This window comes from Gopherus flavomarginatus, chromosome 21 (assembly GCF_025201925.1).
Source record: "Gopherus flavomarginatus isolate rGopFla2 chromosome 21, rGopFla2.mat.asm, whole genome shotgun sequence".
In the NCBI taxonomy this organism is placed as follows: domain Eukaryota; kingdom Metazoa; phylum Chordata; order Testudines; family Testudinidae; genus Gopherus; species Gopherus flavomarginatus.
The window spans coordinates 20,557,378-20,579,087 of record NC_066637.1 but is presented as its reverse complement, the minus strand read 5'-3'; the positions used below and the strand labels follow the sequence as shown (position 1 = coordinate 20,579,087).

The 21,710-nt window shown below is 44.7% G+C and overlaps 1 protein-coding gene across 2 annotated transcripts in view; it reads right to left on the bottom strand.

Annotated features, from left to right (window-relative positions):
• ZMYND12 (zinc finger MYND-type containing 12) overlaps positions 1–21,710 on the bottom strand; it is a 44,752-nt gene that overhangs the window by 11,675 nt on the left and 11,367 nt on the right. The window contains exons 2-6 of one of the 2 annotated variants that reach the window (XM_050931256.1): positions 12,536–12,677; positions 7,642–7,813; positions 5,805–5,974; positions 3,236–3,358; positions 1,728–1,848 (exon numbers count right to left, since the gene is read on the bottom strand). In XM_050931256.1, the coding sequence (XP_050787213.1) occupies positions 1,728–1,848; positions 3,236–3,358; positions 5,805–5,974; positions 7,642–7,813; positions 12,536–12,677 (728 nt within the window). The remainder of the gene's footprint in view (positions 1–1,727; positions 1,849–3,235; positions 3,359–5,804; positions 5,975–7,641; positions 7,814–12,535; positions 12,678–21,710) is intronic. The other variant, XM_050931257.1, reaches the window with a different exon arrangement.

Here is a 21,710-nt window from a genome sequence, read left to right as displayed (position 1 = left end):
GCATTGGCCTGCTAAACCCAGGGTTGTGAATTCAATCCTTGAGGGGGCCATTTAGGAAACTGGGGTAAAAATCTCTCTGGGGATTGGCCCTGCTTTAAGCAGGGGGTTGGCCTAGATAATCTCCTAAGGTCCCTTCCAACCCTGATATTCTATGATTACCTGCAGAGTACACTTCCTGACAAAGCTAACTGCCTCTGATGACCACTGTTGATGATAGCCTCCAGGAATCTTTTTCTTAGCAGCTGCTTGAACTAATTTGCAGAAAATTTGGTAGGAGTCATTTATATTGGCTGGACATTACAAGTCCAATTCAGCCAGTTCACTAATAGATGTCTCTAGCTCTGCTTGAAAGACCTCCTACCAGGCATTCCAAAAATACCACTCAGCCTTCTGTAGGCTGTTTGTTTCTGATTTCCACAGGCCTGGGGTGATCAAGGATGGCCAAGGCTAAGACTTTGGAAAAGCTTCAAGCATCTTCCACTCTACCACCACTGGCAACACTTGCCTGGAAGATGAAAAGATGATGTGGAGTAAAGAGACTGTTGCCCATCTGCTATGTTAAATATGGAGGTTTGGTTTGGGTTTTAGAGGAGTAGTAGGTCTGTGACTGAGGCCCACTCCATTAGACTCTCTCTCTCTCTCTGTTGTTGTCATCAGGATATCCTCAATTGACATGGCAAGAACTGAAGTTGCCACAATAGATAGTTGTGGTGAAACACTGGTGGTGGAGTGTGTCTCCTGAAGCAAGATGAAATGTGCCTTCAAGGTCTGTAAAATGCAGCACCTTGAGAACTGGCTCTGGAATAGGGTTTGCGGTGCTGGCCCTGAAAGGGGCCCCATTGGAGGATGGCTCTTTAGGGCTGATTGTCACTTAGAATGCAAACCTGTGTTCTGCATTTTTTCTGCTTTCGTTTCACTTTTGCTATCCCAGGGGATACCATGAGAAGTCAATAGATACGTTTCCGCTTCTAAGAAGTTGCACTATAGAAGTAATTTATACTGCTACACATCATTGTACTGTCTGTCCTGAAACAACAAGTCTTGCATTACTGTGATTATTGAAGCTGGTAACATGCAGCAACTTCTTAGTGCAAGATTTTTGCAATAGTTTATGATAAATGGAAGTAATGTCACACAAACATACAGTGAAACATCATCCTGTCCTCTCTGATAATATTCACAGAAACATAGCCATTGGAGATGGAAAAGACAAGCTAGGGCATCTACTCTGTCTTGTCTCCCATCAGTGCAGAACTGTTCCATATAAAGCAGTACATTTGCTAGCATTTAATTTATATGATGGGGCTCCCACAACCCCTGTTCTCAGACTATTATACAGATTAATATATGCCACTTCCAGAACATATTTGTTCATAGGGTTCTACTGGTTAAGGAGATAAGGGGCCATATACATACCTCAACAGGCTGAAACTTCACTTTAGTGGGTTTCAACTTAAATAAGAAAAATGTAAATAACTGAAAATGTTTCAATGTAAACTAATTTCTGAAAGACAGAGGCATCAAAATCTCAAAATCTCAATTCTTAAAGCTAATGGCTCAAAGAGACCCCACTGGATTTAGCCTATAGATATGTCAGACTTCCAAGACTCGTATAAAAATAAACAGCGGACAAGACTAGAGAACATTCTATGGCTCCTTCCCTTCAAACTATTCTGTGTTCTATGAATAATAATAATAATAATAATAATACTGAAAACTGGATTTACTCAGAGATTCTTCACTGATTTCCTCTTCTTCAGACAATATATTAATTTCTGCTGGAGACGTGAGAGTTTGTGATTGGACTTGAATCAGTCTACTGAAATGGGCATGCCAGATATCAGTTACCTATTGAGAAGGAAAGAGAATTAACATACAAAATTATATTATTACATAATATTTTAAAAGGGCATGCGCTTTACCCTTTCCTTTTCCTCATTTTCCAGTACATTGCTCAGTACAGTCTTAAATGATTCAAGTGACTGAGCCACCACTGATTATTCCATGTTCTACCAGCTCTCATCATTATGAATTTTTTATTCAAATGTTCATCTTAAACTTTGCTCAATTCCATTCTATTCTCCTAAGCCCATCTTCCCTGGCTAAGATGCTCATTAGACTCATCTCCCTTAGCTGTGGGACTGTTTAACCATAATGCAAATGTATTAATAGCAAAATTGGTTTTTATAGCAGGGTTTGGCTGAGCTATATAGACAGGTGGGGAACAAAGAGTGTTAACTCCATGTTTAAAATAATGTTTGAGGCTAGGTAATCTCAAGAATATATTTTAAATACAGGATTAACATGATTTGGCCCCATAAACAGGTAAAATTGTTAGCAATTTGCTTTGCTTTGACTGTTTGAACCATGTTTAAAGCCATTTTTAAAGACAGTTTTAAAGCCAGTGAAGACTGGAACAATCTAAATGATTCTTGTCCTTGATGTCTATTGTAAAGCTGTGAAAAAATTCACTAAGAAGCCTTCACCATCTCATAATCAGCTGGAGTTTGTTAACACTACAACTGCACTCCTGCAAGGAAGTAGGCTTGCAGGATCCAGTCGTAAGGAATAGCAGCATCTATCACCCAGCAAGTTACCAGTACAACCCTCAATGTTGCTCTAAAGCTTGAGTTATAAAATGTCTTCACTGAGTTTCATTTGTACTATTTAATAAGGTAGGTTAATGTACTGAATAAAATGTGGGATACGATTCTGGGATCACAACTGCATAAATTCTCAATGCGGGATATACTGACTCAACATATTAAACTGTACATTTTAAAATGTATTTAAATTAGAAAAGTGAATAACCACCTTACTCCTTAAGAAAAATTACTGCAAATTCAAATATAAATTTTTAAAATGTCTATGTTTACATCTTTTTTAAAATCTGATTTTTTAAATTGATCTTTCTCTATCCTGGTTGTAACTCCGAGAAATATTTGAATAAGAAGTAGCTTACTTTCATGCTAATAATAATGTCTTGTTTTAAGTCCTGGCTCAGCAGAGCACTGAAGCACATACATAACTTTAGCACGTGAGCAGTCCCATTAGCTGCAATGGGACACAAAGTTAAACACATATTAAAAGTGTTTGCAAGATTGGGGCATAAAGTGGCACTTTCACACTTGGCCCAGGGTCATTATAACATTAAGGGGAGTCGATAACACACAAACACTGAGAATAACCTCAAAAGAGCTTGTAAATATCAGATAAATTTACTGGTGCTACTAACCTCAGTATATAGTGAGTCTGCAATGTCCATTTTGTTTTGACGAAAGAACACATTAGCCATGTGGAAATAACCTCCAGATGTATTAATGTCATGTGTTCCAAATGCACAACTGGCAAAGTAAATCTGAAATATGTATTAAAATATAATCATATAAACTTAATATTCACATCAAAATAAGTTTGGGGATAGGTTTATTAACTTGAAGATTAGCAATATTGTATTTATTTCTTCTATCTCCACCCAATATTAGATGCAAAATTAATTATATTTAATTCCAAGTTTAAAATGTTGCACCAAAACCATGCAGATTCTCCCTTTTTCCACAAAGGACTGAAAACCTCCCTCATGTCCCTAGCTAGGAATACTCCTGGTCCAGAGGCATAGAGATGGCAAAGTTGGCTCCTAAGAATCCCTGAACAGGGGCTCAACGGAGACATCGTCACAGCATGCTGCACTCTAGCTATCCTCTCAACTGCTGTTTGGTTTTTAAGGAACTCTAGCCAGATGGCAAGGATTAGAGCAGCCCCTAGGCAGCTTTAGCATGCACCAGGAACAGGCAGAGAATAGAGAGCCATTACTGACTCCCTGACAGGCCCCCAGGTTTGGGAGGCCCAATGGAAACTGGATACAGCAGAGACTCTTCCCCATTACGCTTACAGACTAAATATACATGGCTGCAGTTTATAACTGCCAGGACCTGATTTTAGTCACCTCATGTCCTCATTTACAACTGTGCAAAGTGGGTGTGAAATGTTGTCAAATCAGGGTAGTAATGGACCAGTGTAAATGACAACACTGCATACACACAAGGTACAACACAGTGGTAAATCTGAGTCAGTATCTCTGAAATTAATAAGAACAAAACTATTGGATGGAGAGAAAGAAAGGTTACTTAGTAACTATAGTTGTTAGAGGGCTCTCTCTTCACCATCTCCCCTGGTTCTTGTCACGCAGACAGAAAGCAAAAGACCAGACGTCTGAAGTGCGGGCAATGCAATGTTTATTGGGGTTAGTTTCCAGCAAGCCTGTATACCATAATTCTGACACCACAGAGCCTTGTTTCCTAGTGTCCCATCTCCCCGCTCCTCAGTAGGCATAATTATACCTGAAATGCATGCCCACAGTGCCACCCCTTATAACTTATGGTCATGTTCCATTTTGGGGGGGGGGGGTTGTGAGTCTGGGGTCTTCATCTCACCCCTTTTGTACCCCATGGGAGGGGTAAGGCGTGAGGTTTGCTATGGTCAGGAGCAGGCATTTCTTTGATCTTTTAGTGTTTTACCTTCCCCCCAATCTCCCCTTACCCCTCCCAACTGGTTGCTTCCCTTGCCTTGAGATAGGAGTTGAGGCAGTCTTCAAGTGTGCGCTCATATATTATACTCCCACCATGCCCAGTAACACTTCAACTGCTATTATCTGTTCCCATTATACTAACAAACCCATCTGGCTTGGGCAAAAGCAACGTACACAGTGTCTTTGTCCTTTCTTTACACGTATGTATGTATGTATGTTTATCATAAAATAAAACAGGCAGGCAAAACCCAAAATACTATCTCAGGCAAAAATACAGACCTGAATCCTACATTGGCACTAGCACTCCTAACAATCACTCAACTGGACTGACACGACTGATCCACACTCAAGGGAGCAGCTAAGTGATAACCCAGGCAAAGCAGTGGCCATTAGGGCTGTGTGCATTCTCTCTTGCAACAATGAAAGTGTGGACCAGAGACCATGGACTTAATACATCTTCCAGTAAAGCCTATGGAGAGTCTTTAGAAGGAACTGGATCAGGTCCTGTATAAGAGCAGCAGCCCTGACCTTGTTCCAGTTACTTTCTATTTAATCAGAATCCCCTCAGTATACTCAGAAGGAATAAGGCAGGTGGGTGAGGGCAGATCTGTACTGACAATCACTCAAGGAAATACAGTTATTAAGAAAGTAACTTTTCTCTTAGTACTGACAGCAAAGCCCACACTTGGGAGATTAAAGAGCAGCAATATCTCCTCCTAAGGAGGGGCATCTGAGAACAGTTAAAGTTTGCAGGACTACTCTCCCAAAGGATCATGTGGCAAAAAATGTATGGGGAAAATATTATGGAAGCAGTTTTATAAATAGTGCAATAAATAGTGTAACTTGTCTAACAAAAATGATCAAGAAATAAGATCGTTGCTCTGCGCTAACAAAAATGATCAAGAAATAAGATCGTTGCAGGTATAAAATGGACTACTTGTTTAATGATAGGCAACTACAAAAGGTTGCAGCAGGAATGTGTATCTCAACTGAATAGAAAGGCTGATAAGTGTTATTTAATAATACTATAAAAAAAGCATAGGGAATACACAATTCACAGAAATAAGAGTAATTACTAGAACACAACTTTGGATAAGTACCGACATGTTGTCTGTTGTATCTATCTAGCACAGGTTTTTCAGAGGTGATTCTTAGCATGGTATCTAAAATCTGTACTAGAATCTAAGTGTCTGTTGGGGTTTCCTAACAATTTCTACATTGACTGTATACAATTATTAGCAATTTTTCTTCTACTTCTGTATTTTATTCTACATACATCAGTAGCCAGGTGGTATACAGACTCTTCAAAATTTCCTTTAGCAGCATAGAGGAGACCCAGGTTACGATGCAATTTAGACTGAATGCCATTACTGCAGTCAGAAGTTTTGAGGACAATCCATTGAGCTTGTGAGAGGTATTCCTCTGCCTGGGTAAGACGGCCAAGACCTGAAATTATATTTCAAGGGAAAAGAGGACAAATGTCAGCAATTTTTTAGAAGCTTAGAGAATATAGCTCTTTGTGCCATTCAAACAGTCGGACTAGGATGCTGTGACTACACAGCCATGTTAAAGCAATGCCGCAGCAGCGCTTTACCATTGCTAGTGAAGACCTGCCCATAGGCATGAATGTCACCTAGCTGTCTGAGTCTGAATGGGTCATTAAAAAGGACTGGCCAAGGCCAACCCCATATCAATGAAGTATGGAGAAGACAATCACCAGGACATTGACATCTACCAATCAATGACTGAAACAGAAATGGATTTCCCTACCTCTCAGCAGGGAAGCAAAGCAAAGATCCCAGCTCAAGAACAAAGGACTGGAAAGGTGTGAGATGGGAGATAAGAGCTGGCTGCTGGAAGGAGTTGGGAAGCTCTCACCTGAGAACTGACCAAGGAGGTCAGAGAGAGTGAGAGAGCCTGGATATGGAGTTTGCTACAGCCTAGCTGGGCTCTGGGCTAACTAGAACAGAGGTGGGCAAACTATGGCCCGCGAGACTCTCCTGCCCGGCTCCTGCGCTCCTGGCCCAGAAGGCTCGCCCCCGGCCCCTCCCCCACAGCCTCAGCTCATTGCGCCACCGCCGCACTTCTCTGGGAATGGGACTGCGAGCTCCTGGGGCAGCACAGCTGCAGAGCCAGGGCCTGAGCCGGTGCTCTGTGCTGCGCGGTAGTGTGGCTGGCTTCAGCCGGGCGGCGCGGCTGCCTGTCCTGGTGCTCTGGGCAGTGCAGCTGTAGTGCCACCAGCTACTGATGCTCCAGGCAGTGCGGTAAGGGGGCAGGGAGCGGGAGGGGTTGGATAGAGGGAAGGGGAGTTTGGGGTGGCGGTCAGGGGGTGGCAGTGTGGATAGGGGTCGGGGTGGTCAGAGGGCAGAGAACAGGGGGGTTGAATGGGGGCAGGGATCCCCGGGGGCAGTCAGGAATGAGAGGAAGGGTTGGATGAGGTGGCAGGAGGCAGTCAGGGGCGGGGGTTCCGGGGGCTGCCAGGGGACAGAGAACCAGGGGGTTGGATGGGGCAGGAGTCTTGGGATTGGAGGAGGGCATCAAGTGGTGAGAAGCAGGAGGGGTCAGATGGGGGCCAGGCCAGGCCATACCTGACTGTTTGGGGAGGCACAGCCTCTGCTGACCGGCCCTCCATACAATTTTGGAAACTCGATGTGGCCCTCAGGCCAAAAAGTTTGCCTGCCCCTGAACTAGAATGCATTTGAACCATCTTTTAACCTTCATTTCTCTGTGCTAACCTGGAGACTTCCTATGCTGTGTTCCAGCTGATAAATAAACCCAACTGTTTTGACAACACGGTTTGAATATCACTGTAAATGCTTGCTGAGGTCCATTAATCCCTGAAGAGTATACAAGTCTCTATCAGGAGCCTATCTCAGTTGGACTCGCTAAACAGAGCTCACAGTGTGAAGCAGGAATGCTGGAAGTCTTGGAGGTTCAGTATTAGGAGACAGTGAGGCCACATGGCCTACCCTGAAGGAAGGGTGAGACTGAAGGGGTTCCTCCAAGAGACTGTTCCAAAGCTGGGGGTGTAGTGCCAAACCTGTGGATCCGTGACATACCAACATTACGGTTTTAGATTTACCATTGATATTATTTGTTTCAGCAAAACTTACCAGTGCTAGCCTCAGCTAAGATGAGATAAGCAGGAACTAATTCCACAGAATCTGGACCACAGGTATCAATGCTGAAACGCAGTGAATGTAAAGCTGCAGGAATTGCTACTTCATGTCTTCCTTCAAACACAAACTTCTGGGCCACTTTGTGAGTAAAGTCAACTAAGTGTTTCTATAGGGGAAAAATTAACAATGGAATGGGAGAGAGCAAATGAAAATACTGTATCAATGTATACACCATCTATCTTTACAACCAATTGCTACATACACTGTTACAAATGGGAAACCCTGTTATGAGTTGAGTGAGTTAAAACCCATTGAGATTGACAGGTGTAAACTCACCCTTCAGTTAACATTACTTTAAGCATAACACCCCACCTAAGACAAAAGGTGTGTGTGAACCTGCTCAGGAGCTTCTGGCTGAGCACTGTTTTGGTGTGTGCATGTGTGTGAAAAGAGAGATCACACAGAAACTGAGAATAGACAAGAACAAAGAAAAAGAGAGAGGCAAAAAACCCAAGCATGAGCCCTTGGAAAAGCTAGAGAGCACATTTTTGGGACTGGTGTTGGTTAAAGAGGTTTTGGGGCTGTACGCTAAGAAACTTCTCCTTTTGTTCTTTGTTCCTTCTGCTTTACATTCCTTGAAAATAAATAAGACTGCATGAAAGAAAATACCAGATTCCATCAATTTCTACTTCCAAACGGATCATCTCCAGTGTCCCAAACCTTTAACTAGCCACTCATGTCAAAAATGACAGGTTTCAGAGTAGCAGCCATGTTAGTCTGTATCTGCAAAAAAAACAGGAGGACTTGTGGCACCTTAGAGACTAACACATTTATTTGAGCATAAGCTTTCATGGGCTACAGCCCACTTCATTGGATGCATGGAGTGGAAAATACAGTAGGAAGATATATACACACACACACAGAGAACATGAAACAATGGGTGTTACCATACACACTGTAACGAGAGTGATCAGTTAAGGTGAGCTATTACCAGCAGGAGAGAAAAATAACTGTTTGTAGTGGTAATGAAAATGGTCCATTTGCAGCAGTTGACAAGAAGTTGTAAGGAACAGTGGGGGGGGGGGGGGGGAAATAAACATGGGGAAATAGTTTTACTTTGCGTAATGACCCGTCCACTCCCCATCTTTATTCAAGCCTAATTTAATGGTGTCCAATTTGCAAATTAATTCCAATTCAGCAGTCTCTCGTTGGAATCTGTTTTTGAAATTTTTTTGTTGTAATATTGTGACTTTTAGGCCTATAATCGAGTGACTAGGGAGACTGAAGTGTTCTCCATCTGGTTTTTGAATGTTACAATTCTTGACATCTGATTTGTGTCCATTTATTCTTTTACGTAGAGACTGTTTGGTTCAGCCAATGTACATGGCAGAGAGGCATTGCTGGCACATGATGGCATATATCACATTGGTAGATGTGCAGGTGAACAAGCCTCTGATAGTGTGGCTGATGTGATTAGGTTCTATGATGGTATCCCCTGAATAGATATGTGGACAGAGTTGGCAACATGCTCCTGGATTAGTGTTTTTGTTGTGTGGTCTGTGATTGCTAGTGAGTATTTGCTTCAGGTTGAGGGGCTGTCTGTAAGCAAGGACTGGCCTGTCTCCCAAGATCTGTGAGAGTGATGGATTGTCCTTCAGGATAGGTTGTAGATCCTTGATGATGCACTGGAGAGGTTTTAGTTGGGGGGCTGAAGGTGACGGCTAGTGGCATTCTGTTACTTTCTTTGTTGGGTCAGTCCTGTACTAGGTGACTTCGGGGTACTCTTCTGGCTCTGTCAATCTGTTTCTTCACTTCATCAGGTAGGTATTGTAGTGAAGAATGCTTGATAGAGATCTTGTAGGTGTTTGTCTCTGTCTGAGGGATTGGGGCAAATGTGATTGTATCGTAGAGCTTGGCTGTAGACAATGGATCATGTGGTGTGGTCGGGATGAAAGCTGGAGGCATGTAGGTAAGTTTAGTGGTCAGTAGGTTTCTGCTATAGGGTGGTGTGTATGTGACCATCGCTTATTAGCACTGTAGTGTCCAGGAAGTGGATCTCTTGTGTGGACTGGTCCAGGCTGAGGCTGATGGTGGCGTGGAAATTGTTGAAATCATGGTGGAATTCCTCAAGGGCTTCTTTTCCATGGGTTCAGATGACGAAGACGTCATCAATGTAGTGTAAGTAGAGCAGGGGCGTTAGGGGATGAGAGCTGAGGAAGCATTGTTCTAAGTTAGCCATAAAAATGTTGGCATACTGTGGGGCCATGCAGGTACCCATAGCAGTGCCGCTGATTTGAAGATAAGAGATCCACGTACTTATCTGATCTTATGCTCAAATAAATTGGTTAGTCTCTAAGGTGCCACAAGTATTCCTGTTCATGTCAAAAAGTGATTGTAATTTTAATTGTTATCTATAAGTGGATGAGACTTGGGTATGTCACATTAAAGGCCATGGGTTCTATTCCTAGCTCTACCAGAAGTAACCTTGCATAATCTCAGCTCCTCTGTTACCCCATCTATAAATGAAGGGAATGATACTTGCAGCCTGCAAGGAAGGGATATAAGGACTTACTGAATAATAAAAGGCAGTGCACACAGATTAACACAAGTCCATGGAAAAAATGACACGAACTCATGATCTCCTAGCTCTCAGCCTAGTGCACCTACCCTTAGACCAATGGGTATTTTGATATGCAGAATCAGAATCTGTTTTTGCTGTGTTCCAGCTGGAGCTCTAGTTCTGCATGTATCATAGAAATACAATACAGGAGCATGTGCAGTACAGTTGGAATGTTCAGAAAATAACAAAAAGGGATGTTGTAGGAAAATAGTTTGGGGAGTGCATGGTCTAGAGACTTTTTACACCCAACTTGATGCAGAGCTCATCTACACACTGGTTGGGAGAAGAAATGTCTTCTCTGTGGTTGTCAAGGGGACATGCTGCTTTCGCTTATGATTCAAGGGACTCTTTGAAGCCTTTTTGCTGGCTCTGCAAGCTGTGGGAGTAGGAAGACCTGTGCTCAGGAAGGCCAGGCGTTAAAAAAAAAAAAAAAACCACACAAATTATCCCTGGTTCCAGTCTGTTCTTCTGAGATTTATTTCAGTGATGGAACCTTCCTTTCAGACTGCTCAATTGACTTAGTATGGACCTAGTCTATGCATCAGCTGCCAGTGGAGCTTTCCTGCACTGCTAAATCAGGCAAGTGCAGACCTCGCCTATGTGCCATCAAGCAGTTTCAACTTTTTCCCTGGGGGGAAGTCAAGAGCAAGGGGAACATTTACTTGCCCTTCTGCTTCTCCTCACCTGTCATTTCTGAGGAAAGAGGGTAGGAAATGATACCACTCTTGAGGAAATATTTTTATTTTAGTTTTGACAAAAGCCTCAAAGCCCATGAGGAAAATTAGAAAAATGTAATTTAAAAAGTTTAAAACTCCTATGTAAATTCTTCCTATTGTGCAAACCAAGCCCTGGCTCAGAGTCAAAGATCTGGTCTGCCTCCTCTTCCTAGGAAGTAGTTGAACCTTACTGCAGGCCTGTCAGACAAGTAAGGGGTCAGATAATGTGTCTGTCTGTGCCTTTTATAAAGCACCCACTACAATTTTGATTGCTATAAAAGCAATAAATAATAAATACTTTCAAAGTTGTTGCATAATGGGTATGTGAAGTCACTTTAGAAAAAAGGCTAGGACTAAGTTATGATGAGTATTCAAATTCATATGATCATTGCACTCAATAATGTGAATGATATCTTTGCTGTACTATAGATTTTATTAAAAATCTGGTTCAGTTCATTCCAGATACAATCATGGATTGCTGGATGAGCAGAGGAAATGTGTAGAGAATCTTGATATTACTTCACCCACCTTGTCTTAGTTTTCCATGACATTTCAATGCTTTGATGGAGTCTGCCCAAAGGGTATAGATACAATGCACAATTTAGGGATTAGTTTTTAATCACAAGCTAAACGTTAAAACCCACATTTTGGCAATGTTCAGGAGTGCCTTTTCCCACCTCCAAAATATTCAGAAGTTGAAAACCCCTTTTTAAAAAAAATATAAAGACACTGACTTTGCCATAGTGGCCTCACCCTCATGACTTCTAGGATGTACTATTTTAATGCACTTTATCTGACATTACCTTTCAAATCCACAGGCAGATAGTAGCTATAGGTGAACATACCTTCTGTATACCATGTCAGTAAGTGCACGCCAAGTTATTACTTTAATCATAGAAAAACTACATCATGTGAATCTAGTTAACAATACCTGACAGAGTACCTGACTGTTCTGTGTCTCTTTATGGTAACACAGATCAGGAGAACTGGAATTGTTGACAGTTCTGAGATACAGGTGGGGATTTTCAGGTGCTCAAGTCCCATTAAAATCAATAGGAGTTAGGCACTTACCTCTTTTAAGAGGCTTTGAACATATCAACCAAAATTTTGAAAAGGCAGTGATTTTTCTATTGAGGGCCCATACTGTTTAAAACAATCCTCTCTGCATATTAACAAGGGCTATGCTAATAGGCTATCCACCAGATACTAGCGATTGGCGCATTAGCAATGTTCAGAATAATATCCTATTTTTGAGTCATTCTATCATCTTAATATTTTATGATTTGAGGGAAAACCAGGTGAAGGGCTCTTATCTTTTGATCTAATTGGTCACTCTACTAGTCTGACATGATTAGGATGTGTTTTGTTAAAGCACTCAAATGGCTCTGTTACAACAGCTAAAAATAAAAATTAAAATTAAAAAAAACAACCTACCACCTAATTAAATGTCAGTCAGATGTTTTCCATACCTTAAACACATATACAGATAGGAAGAAAATTTTAATTATTTTCACAGATCTCTCAAGCAATATTCGCTTTTTCTTTTACATACCTGCCTGTGAAGAAGCTGTTCCATGCCATGTTTTCTTTCTTTTTCAGAATTGAAAAATGGAAATGATGTACGTATTGGAATCAACAATTGGCATATTTTCTCATGGATGCTAACCCAGTCAGCTTTTTGATGATCTACATCACTGATAAAATATGAGGAAAATACTTTTTTTAAAAGTATTGTTTATCTTTATTGCATTTCTAGTTGTATATTCTGTCAATTCCTGCTGTAGTCTCTACTGGATTTCACCAATAATGAACGGTTACTCATAACAAACAGTCTGTAACCGTGGCAGGATCTAGTTCCCCAACAAGATTCCAAAACAGGAAGGTAGTGCTCTTCTGCCAAGTCAACTTAACATAAGATGTTAGAACCAGGGCCGGTGCAAGGAAGTTTCATGCCCTAGGCGAAACTTCCACCCTGCACCCCCTCAGCTAACCCCCCCCCACAGCAGCTAACTCAGCCCCCTACCCGGGGAGCCTCCACCGCAGCACCTACCCCCCCCACACCGCGACAGCTAACCCCTCTCCCCCCGTCCACCCCATGGCAGCTAACCCTGCCTGGGGAGACCTCCTGCGGAAGCTAACCCTGCCTGGGGAGACCTCCCCCCACGGAAGCTAGCCTGAGTAGCCCGCCCCAGCTCACCTCGGCTCCGCCTCCTCCACTGAGCACGTTGGCACTGCTTTAATTCTTCTCCCCGCCCAGGCTTGCAGCGCTGATTGGAGGAGACTTAGAGCTGGGCTGTGTGCTTAGCGGAGGGGGCAGAGCGGAGGTGAGCTGGGGCGGGGAGCTGTTCACCTGTGCGCACCCCCCTCGTTATTGCGGGCAACCCTCTCCGTGCACCCTCACACCCAGCTCACCTCCACCTCCTTGCCTGAGGGGGTTTTTAGGCACCCCCAACCACTAGGCGCCCTAGGCGGCTGCCTCATTTGCCTAAATGGTTGCACCGGCCCTGGTTAGAACCTTCCAGAGAAATCACTTACAAAACCTTTGTTAAGGTGGAGTTAAAGCTGCTGCCATGCAACAGGGACTTGCGAGCTGTTTACACTTTTGTAACGTGGAACTTCAAAACCACAATCTCAAATGTTGGAAAACTGGGAACTGCTAAGTTTAAGTCTCCCAGCATATCACCAAAGAAAACATTAGCGTGAGCAAACATCCCCCCTCAAATTAAGAAATGTAGGAAAAACACAGCTAAGGTGCTGATTCCCATGGCACATAGTTTCTACTCTGCTTTCCATATGAACACCTTGTAAAGTGAGTGGAAAATATTCACCACCAAACTTGCAAGCAATCCCCTCACTGCATCGTTAGCATCCTTAATTGTGATTATACAATTGAGAACAAAGAAAAGCAGCTCAACACCTCTAGTGTGATCTCTGTCAATCATTAGTGATTATTCCCGTATCAGTACTACTTATAGTGATCACTCTGATGGTCTTGTTGCACTGCATGAATAGGAGTCCTTATCTGGAGTTCTCATGGATGCAGAGAGAATGTCATTTCTTGTTAGGAAAAGGTAAGGTACTGTGATGTTCCTAGTGCCTATCATTATCCTTACAGGTTTCAGACTGGTAGCTGTGTTAGTCTGTATTAGCAAAAACAATGGAGGAGTCCTTGTGGCACCTTAGAGACTAACAAATTTATTTCGACATAAACTTCTGTGGGCTATAACCCACTTCATCAGATGCATGGAGTGGAAAATAGAGTAGGCAGGTATAAATATACAGCACATGAAAAGAAATTTTCCCTCTGTTGATACTCACAACTTCTTGTTAACTGTTGGAAATGGGGCACATCCACCCTCATTGAACTGGCCTCGTTAACACTGACCCCTGATTTGGTAAGGCAACTCCCATCTTTTCATGTGCTGTATATTTATACCTGCTCCTGTATTTCCACTCCATGCATCTGATGAAGTGGGTTATAGCCCATGAAAGCTTATGCCCAAATAAATTTGTTAGTCTCTAAGATGCCACAAGGACTCCTCGTTGTTTTTATCATCCCTACAGGGGCAGAGAAAGATTATGTTGTGTATGAAGAAGCACCTGGAGAAATGCAGGTTCAACAGAACTACCACTAAGTGGATACATAATTGGTTAAACAACTGCAAATAAGAAGTAACTATTAATGAAATGATGTTGGATTGGAGGGAAGTCTCAAGTGGGGTTCCACAGGGATCTGTTCTGGTCCAGTGTTGTTTAACATTTTTATTAATGACCTGGCTGTAGATATACAGAGCACACTGACCAAGTGTGCAGATTAAACAAAGCTAGAAGGGGTTGCCAATACTTTGGAAGATACAGCTAAAATTCAGAGGGATCTTGACAAATTGGAGAACTGAGCAATAGACCATAAAATGAAATTCAACAAAGACAAATGTAAGGTGCTACACGTAGGGAAGAAAAACCAAATGGACACATATAGAATGGGAGGAAACTAGCACGGCAGCAGCATTGGTGAGAAAGATCTGGGAGTTGTGGGGCAGCACAACCTCAGCATGAGTCAGCAATGTGATGCTGTTGCAAAAAAAAAAGCAAATGCAATTTTAGGTTGCACTAAGAGGCATAGAATGCAAGTCATGGGAGGTAATAGCACCGCTCCAATCAGCACTGGTTACGCCTCGCTGGAGTACTCTGTCCAATTTTGGTCACCAATGCATAGAAAGGATGTAGAGAAACTGGAAAGGATCCAGAGGCAAGTGACAAAGATGATCAAACGGATGGAATGCAAACCATACAAGCAAAGGCTGAAGGAATTGGGTATGTTTAGTTTGGAAAAGAGGAGATGGGGGGGGTGGGATATTATAGCGGACTTCAGAAACTTTAAAGGCTGCCACAAAAAAAGACATAGAAAAATTGTTCTCTTTTGCCACAGAAGGCAGGATAAGAGGCAATGGGTTCAAACTCCAGCAGAGCAGATTTAGATTAAATCTCAGAAAAATCTTCTTAACTGTAAGAACAGCAGGACAATGGAACAGACACTTCGGGAGATCGTGGAAGCTCCTTCACTGGAGGCTTTCAAAAGGAGGCTGGATAACCATCTGTTTAAGATGGTTTAGACACAACAAATCCTGCATATTGGCAGGAGGTTAGATTAGATGACTTGCAGTTCCTTCTAACTTTATGATTCTATGATTCTTAACTGTGCATGTCCTGATTTTTAACAATAATCCTCTTTTGGGGAGTATGTGGGGAAAGCTTAACTGTTTTCTAATGTTTGAGTTTGGGGCATTGAAATCCCATGTTCAGAAAGGTATTGGGAGCAGAAGACCATATTATGCAGCAGCAACCTTAACTCCACTTCAGCAAAAAAATGAGTAAGTGAATTCTATATTGAGTCTTTGGGCTGGAAATAGAAATAAAGAGCCTTGTCATGAACTGCCCATTACCCGCTTTGATTTATTGTTAGGAAACACCTCTCTCATTAGAGAAAAAGACATGTGTTACTGGTTTGCCTCTGGAAGTAGTTGGAACCTATGGAAGAATATAGAGAAAGAATACTGTGCAGCAGACTGACCAGTCTAGGTGGCCTGGTGAGATATTATCATTTCTTGTTCATAACTATGATTTACTGACACATTTGTGCCTCCTTCCCCACTTTCATACCCACACTTCATTATGGCATATTGATAACATGGGGCAGAAGAAGGAAGCCATTAGGAGGATTGTGTGAAAATAGGGGCTCTGATGTTTCCAGCATGTAGTGACACCCACCCACAAACTTCCATCTCATCCAAATTAGCTGGTGAAGTGGAATGACCTATTCAGCATCTAGGGGAGAGGACTGGACAAAGATGATGCTTATTGGTTGGAGGAAGTAACAAGAATTGACAGAGGTTACTTCAGATCCTCTGATTAAGATAGTTTGCCTGCCATTTGTAATGAAGCTTCAAAAACTATGAATTCTGTTCAAACCCACTTGTTTCTGGACACTGTGACAGATCAGGGCCGCCCAGAGGATTCAGGGGGCCTGGGGCAAAGCAATTTCAGGGGCCCCTTCCATAAAAAAAAAATTGCAATACTATATTCTTGTGGGGACCCCTGCGGGGCCCAGGGCAAATTGCCCCACTTGCTCCCCCTCATGGGTGGCCCTGGGAAAAATAAACCTTCCGCATCTCAGCACAAACCTAGTTTTGAGAAAACTTCTTTACAAGGTATCACTGGTTCTCAGCATCAGCTAGTGCTAAAAGGCATTAAAGCTCATTAAAAGGGTTGGACAAATATTTTCCATCAAAACTTTTTTTGGTTCGAAAAGTAGAGGTTTTTAAAAAGCAGAAAAAAATCACGGAAATGTCTGCTTTCCTTTAAAATTTGTTTGTTTTTTTTTAATTGAAAAGTTGAAATTAGTCTGCCAAAACCTGAATATGGTTTAGGGTTTCAGAAGTGTGTGGCCAAATATTTGCTGCTTGCTGTGTTTGATTGTTTAAAGAAACAATAAAAAAAACTGCTTAAAAAAAAATCCAAAACTTTTTTGAACTACCTCAGCTTGTGACCAAACGCCTGAGCCCATCCAGTCAGAGATTTTTCCAGGTTTCTGATACTCTGCTGGCTTCCTTGACTCATATCTGTCTCCATAACTTTGGGTTCATTTAGGTTAGAACATAAGAACAGCCATACTGGGTCAAACCAAAGTTCTATCCAGCCCAGTATCCTGTCTACTGACAATGGCCAATGCCAAGTGCCCCAGAGAGAGTGAGCCTAACTGTCATAACTCTCCTACTCAGATCTGAACCTTAGAGTTCAGAACATGAGAAGCTAGCATGAAACCTCCAAACTTAATTACCAGCTTGGATCTGATATCGCTGCCACCAGCCAGAAAAATTCCAGTGTCTGGCTCACTCTGGTCTCCCCAAAACCTTCCCTGGGGAACCCCCAAGACTCAGATGCCCTGAGTGTCACCACAAAGGGAAATAACCACTTCCCTTCCCCCTCTTTACCTCCTCCCAGATTTCCCCGCCCTGGGGACCCTAGGATACTCCCTGCTTCAAGTCCTTGAAACACAAGTACCGAGAGATCAAATCTCTCTCTCCCCTCACCCAGAGGGTATGCAAAGTCAGGCTTAGTAAATCTAACACAAAGAGATTCTCTCTTCCCCCTTGTCTTCTTCCTCCCACCAATTCCCTGGTGAGCTGCAGACTCAATCTCCTTGAGCCCCCACTAAAAAAAAAATCCACAGGTCTCAAACAGAAAGCTTTATATAAAAAGGAAGAAAAAGACATAAAAATGGTCTCTGTATCAAGGTGACAATATACAGGGTCAATTGCTTAAAAGAAAAAATGAATAAACAGCCTTATCCAAAAAGAATACAATTTAACACATTCCAGCAACTACACACATGTAAATACAAAAAAAACAATATAAACCTATTGTCTTACTATCCTTGTACTTACAACTTGGAAACAGAAGATTAGAAAGCCTGGAGATAGAAAGATCACTCTCAGAGCCGAGAGGGTCACCGAACCAAGACAAAGAACTCACACCCAAAACTTCTCTCCACCCAGATTTGAAAAAGTCTTGTTTCCTGATTGGTCCTCTGGTCAGATGTTTGGTTTCCTTTGTTAACCCTTTACAGGTAAAAGAACATTAACCCTTAGCTATCTGTTTATGTTAGGGTTTCAGAAGTGTGTGGCCAAATATTTGCTGCTTGCTGTGTTTGATTGTTTAAAGAAACAATAAAAAAAACTGCTTAAAAAAATCCAAAACTTTTTTGAACTACCTCAGCTTGTGACCAAACGCCTGAGCCCATCCAGTCAGAGATTTTTCCAGGTTTCTGATACTCTGCTGGCTTCCTTGACTCATGTCTGTCTCCATAACTTTGGGTTCATTTAGGTTAGAATATAAGAACAGCCATACTGGGTCAAACCAAAGGTCTATCCAGCCCAGTATGCTGTCTACTGACAATGGCCAATGCCAAGTGCCCCAGAGAGAGTGAGCCTAACAGGTAATGGTCAAGTGATCTCTCTCCTGCCATCCATTTCCACTCTCTGACAAACAGAGGCTAGGGACACCATTCCTTACCCATCCTGGCTAATAGCCATTAATGGACTTAACCTCCGTGCATTTATCTGTTTCCTAGTATGGCTACACTTGAAATTTCAAAGCGCTGCCGCGGTGTGGTCAGAGCGCCAGCGCTGGGAGAGAGCTCTCCCAGCGCTGCACGTAAACCACATCCCTTACGGGTGGCGCTTGCAGTGCTAGGAGCCGCGCTCCCAGCGCTGCAGCACTGATTACATTGAGGCTTTACAGCGCTGTATCTTGCAGCGCTCAGGAGGGTGTTTTTTCATACCCCTGAGCGCGAAAGTTGCAGCGCTGTAAAGTGCCAGTGTAGCCAAGCCCTAGAGACTGGCTCCATGAGGTCCTTTACAAACTGGAGACAGTTACTGCGGGTTTGTCTTTAGTATAGCTTATGTACATACTCCGTGAACTGAGCATTTGAGCTTGGTCCAGAATCTGGGATGAGCCTATGCTGTGAAAACTGAAATGCTCAAAATAGCACATGCATGTGAATTGACACAGGGTGCTAAAATTAAACTAAACCAGGGGTTCTCAAACTGGGGCTCAGGACCCCTCAAGGGGTCACGAGGTTATTACTGGGGGTTGCGAGCTGTCAGTCTCCACCTCAAACCCCGCTTTGCCTCCAGCATTTATAATAGTGTTAAATATATAAAGAAGTGTTTTCAATATATAAGGGGCGGGGGGTCGCCAGGACGAAAGTTTGAGAACCACTGAATTAACCCCTCTGGAGTCTCATGGAATGCAGGGGAGAGGGGTCTCCCTTCGTAGGGTTAGGAAGGATATTGCTCTTCTCATGTGATCCCTCCTCCAGTGGCTAATTTTAAATGAAGCTACCCTCCCCTGACATGAATCTCCCTATGGCACTGAAATTAAACACAGGCCATAATTTGGCATTTGAGAAGTGAAAGGGATGGTAGCTCTAATGGAAAAGCTAATAGCTTGGCTCTTCTGCAAGCCTCAAACTGCTGAATGAGCTTTAGTGTAGGGAAGGCTGTGCCTCTCAAACAGCCTGGCCCTGCCCCCTATCCAACCCCCACTCACTTCCTGCCCCCCAACTGCCCTTCCTCAGAATCTCTGACCCATCCTGCTCTTTGTCCCCTCACCATCCCCCAGAGACCCCACCCCCAACCACCACCCCTGGGCCCCACTCCTCCTCCCTGTCCCGACTGCCGCAACCCCTATCCACCCCCCCGCTGAGTCCTGACAGATCCCCGGAACGTCCACAATCCAACCCCCCCATTCCCCGTCCCCTGACCGCCCCCCAACCTCTGCCCCCTTCCTGTCCCCGAGACTCCCTGCCCCTTAGCAACCCCCCCCCCCAGCCTCAGCTTCTTACCCCGGCTCTCCCCTCACCCGGAGCCTCAACGCATCACATCCAGGGCTGTCCCTGAAGAGCAGTGCAGAGTGGCTCCGGTGGGGCCTGAGCTCCGCTCAGAGCCGCGTGGTAAAGCGGCAGGGCTGCAAGCTCCTCCCCGCTCAGAGGCCCAGGGTAAAGGGAGCAGGGCTGTGAGCTTCCTCCACTCAGCCCCGAGCTCACAGCCCTGCCCCCTTACCACACAGTTCTGAGTGGGGCGGAGCTCAGGCCCCACTGGAGTCAGGCTGTAGCTGTTCAGGGACAGGGAGAGGGGCAGACACAAGGTTGGGTCGGGCTGGGGAAGAAGTTTCAGCCGTTCTTTTGGGGGCCCGTGCGGAGCCTGGGGCAAATTGCCCCACTTGCCCCTCCCGGGCGGCCCTGTGACAGACCCAAACCAGTAGGGTACAGGAGTGTGGTAGAGGGCAAATATACTGGTCCTATTGGCATCCAGTGGGGGTGGGCGGGCAAAGCCCGCCCACTTCTAAAGGGCCTCCCCCCAGCCTAAGGGGAGGACCCACAGGTCTGGGACACCAAATAATTACGGGGGACAACTAATGAAAAAAAAAAACAGGATCGGGAGTGAGATCATAGGGCTAAACGAAGGGAACCCGATGGGGACACCGAGCAGAGAACCCCGGACAACGCCCACTGCTCCTCGAAGGCGTCAAGGGAGCCAGTGGACGCCGCCCAGAGGAACTCTGCCCGGATGCGTGAGCAGACGGAGGAACGGAAATAGGCCCTACAGTCGCAGGAAATCCCGTCGGCCAACCTCCTCTCCCTGGTGTTGTAGATGGTCAGTTTGGCCAGGGCCAAGAGGAGGTTGAGAAGGAGATCCCGCGACTTCGTGGGGCCACAGATGGGGAGCGTGTAGATAAAAAGGTGAGGGGAAAAGTGCAACCAAAAACGCAGGAAAATATTCAGGAGGAGCCGGAACAGGGGCTGCAACCTGGCGCACTCCAAATAAACGTGCGCCAAGGTCTCCTTCTCACCACAGAAAGGGCAGGTGCTAGGTACAGATGTGAACCGCGCCAAGTACACGCCCGTGCTCACGGCTCCGTGAAGGAGCCGCCAACTGATATCCTCGGCGGGCCTCGGGACCAGGGCAGAGTACAAGCTGGCCCACCGGGGCTCCTCACCCTCGAGAGGCGGCAGGAGGTCCCGCCATTTGGTATCGGGGCGGGACACGAGGGTGAGGTAGTGAAGGGTATGGAGCACGAGCGAGTACAGATGTTTCCGTGGCGCGGTCTGGAACAAAACCGGCTGCAGATCATGCAGCCGGCTGGCAGTGAAAGGGTGAGGGGGCCGATTGGGTCCACGGGGCAGGGGCCCGATAAAAATGTCCACGGGGCCTGGGGTGGACGGGGCGTGCCCTCTCGCAGGACCCGGTCGAGGTAAGCCCGAGCAGCGGGCAGTAAAGCGGCCTTCACCTCCTGAAGTACGCGCTGGGGAGTACGAGGTCTGGAGAGCCCCATGCACTGAGCGAGCGTCAGGGGATCCAGCCAGTCTCCCCGGTCGTAGTCCAGGAGGTCTCCGACCCTGGTGACTCCCGCTGAGACCAACCTCTGGCACACCGTGGGGGACTCCGCCACCTGCACACGAAGCTGGGGATTGTGTAGCAGGGGCTCCGCGAGGAGGTCAACCCCCACGGTGGCCGTCACGGACCTGGTCGTTGAAAAGAGCTTCCAGGTCCGGAGGAGGTCTTGGTAGAAGACCGGCAGCCCAGAGAGGTCTCGCGGAAGACCTCTCGGATGGAGGTAAAAGAGCTGCTGGTCGAATCGGAGCCCTCGGAAGCGGCGGAGGAAGG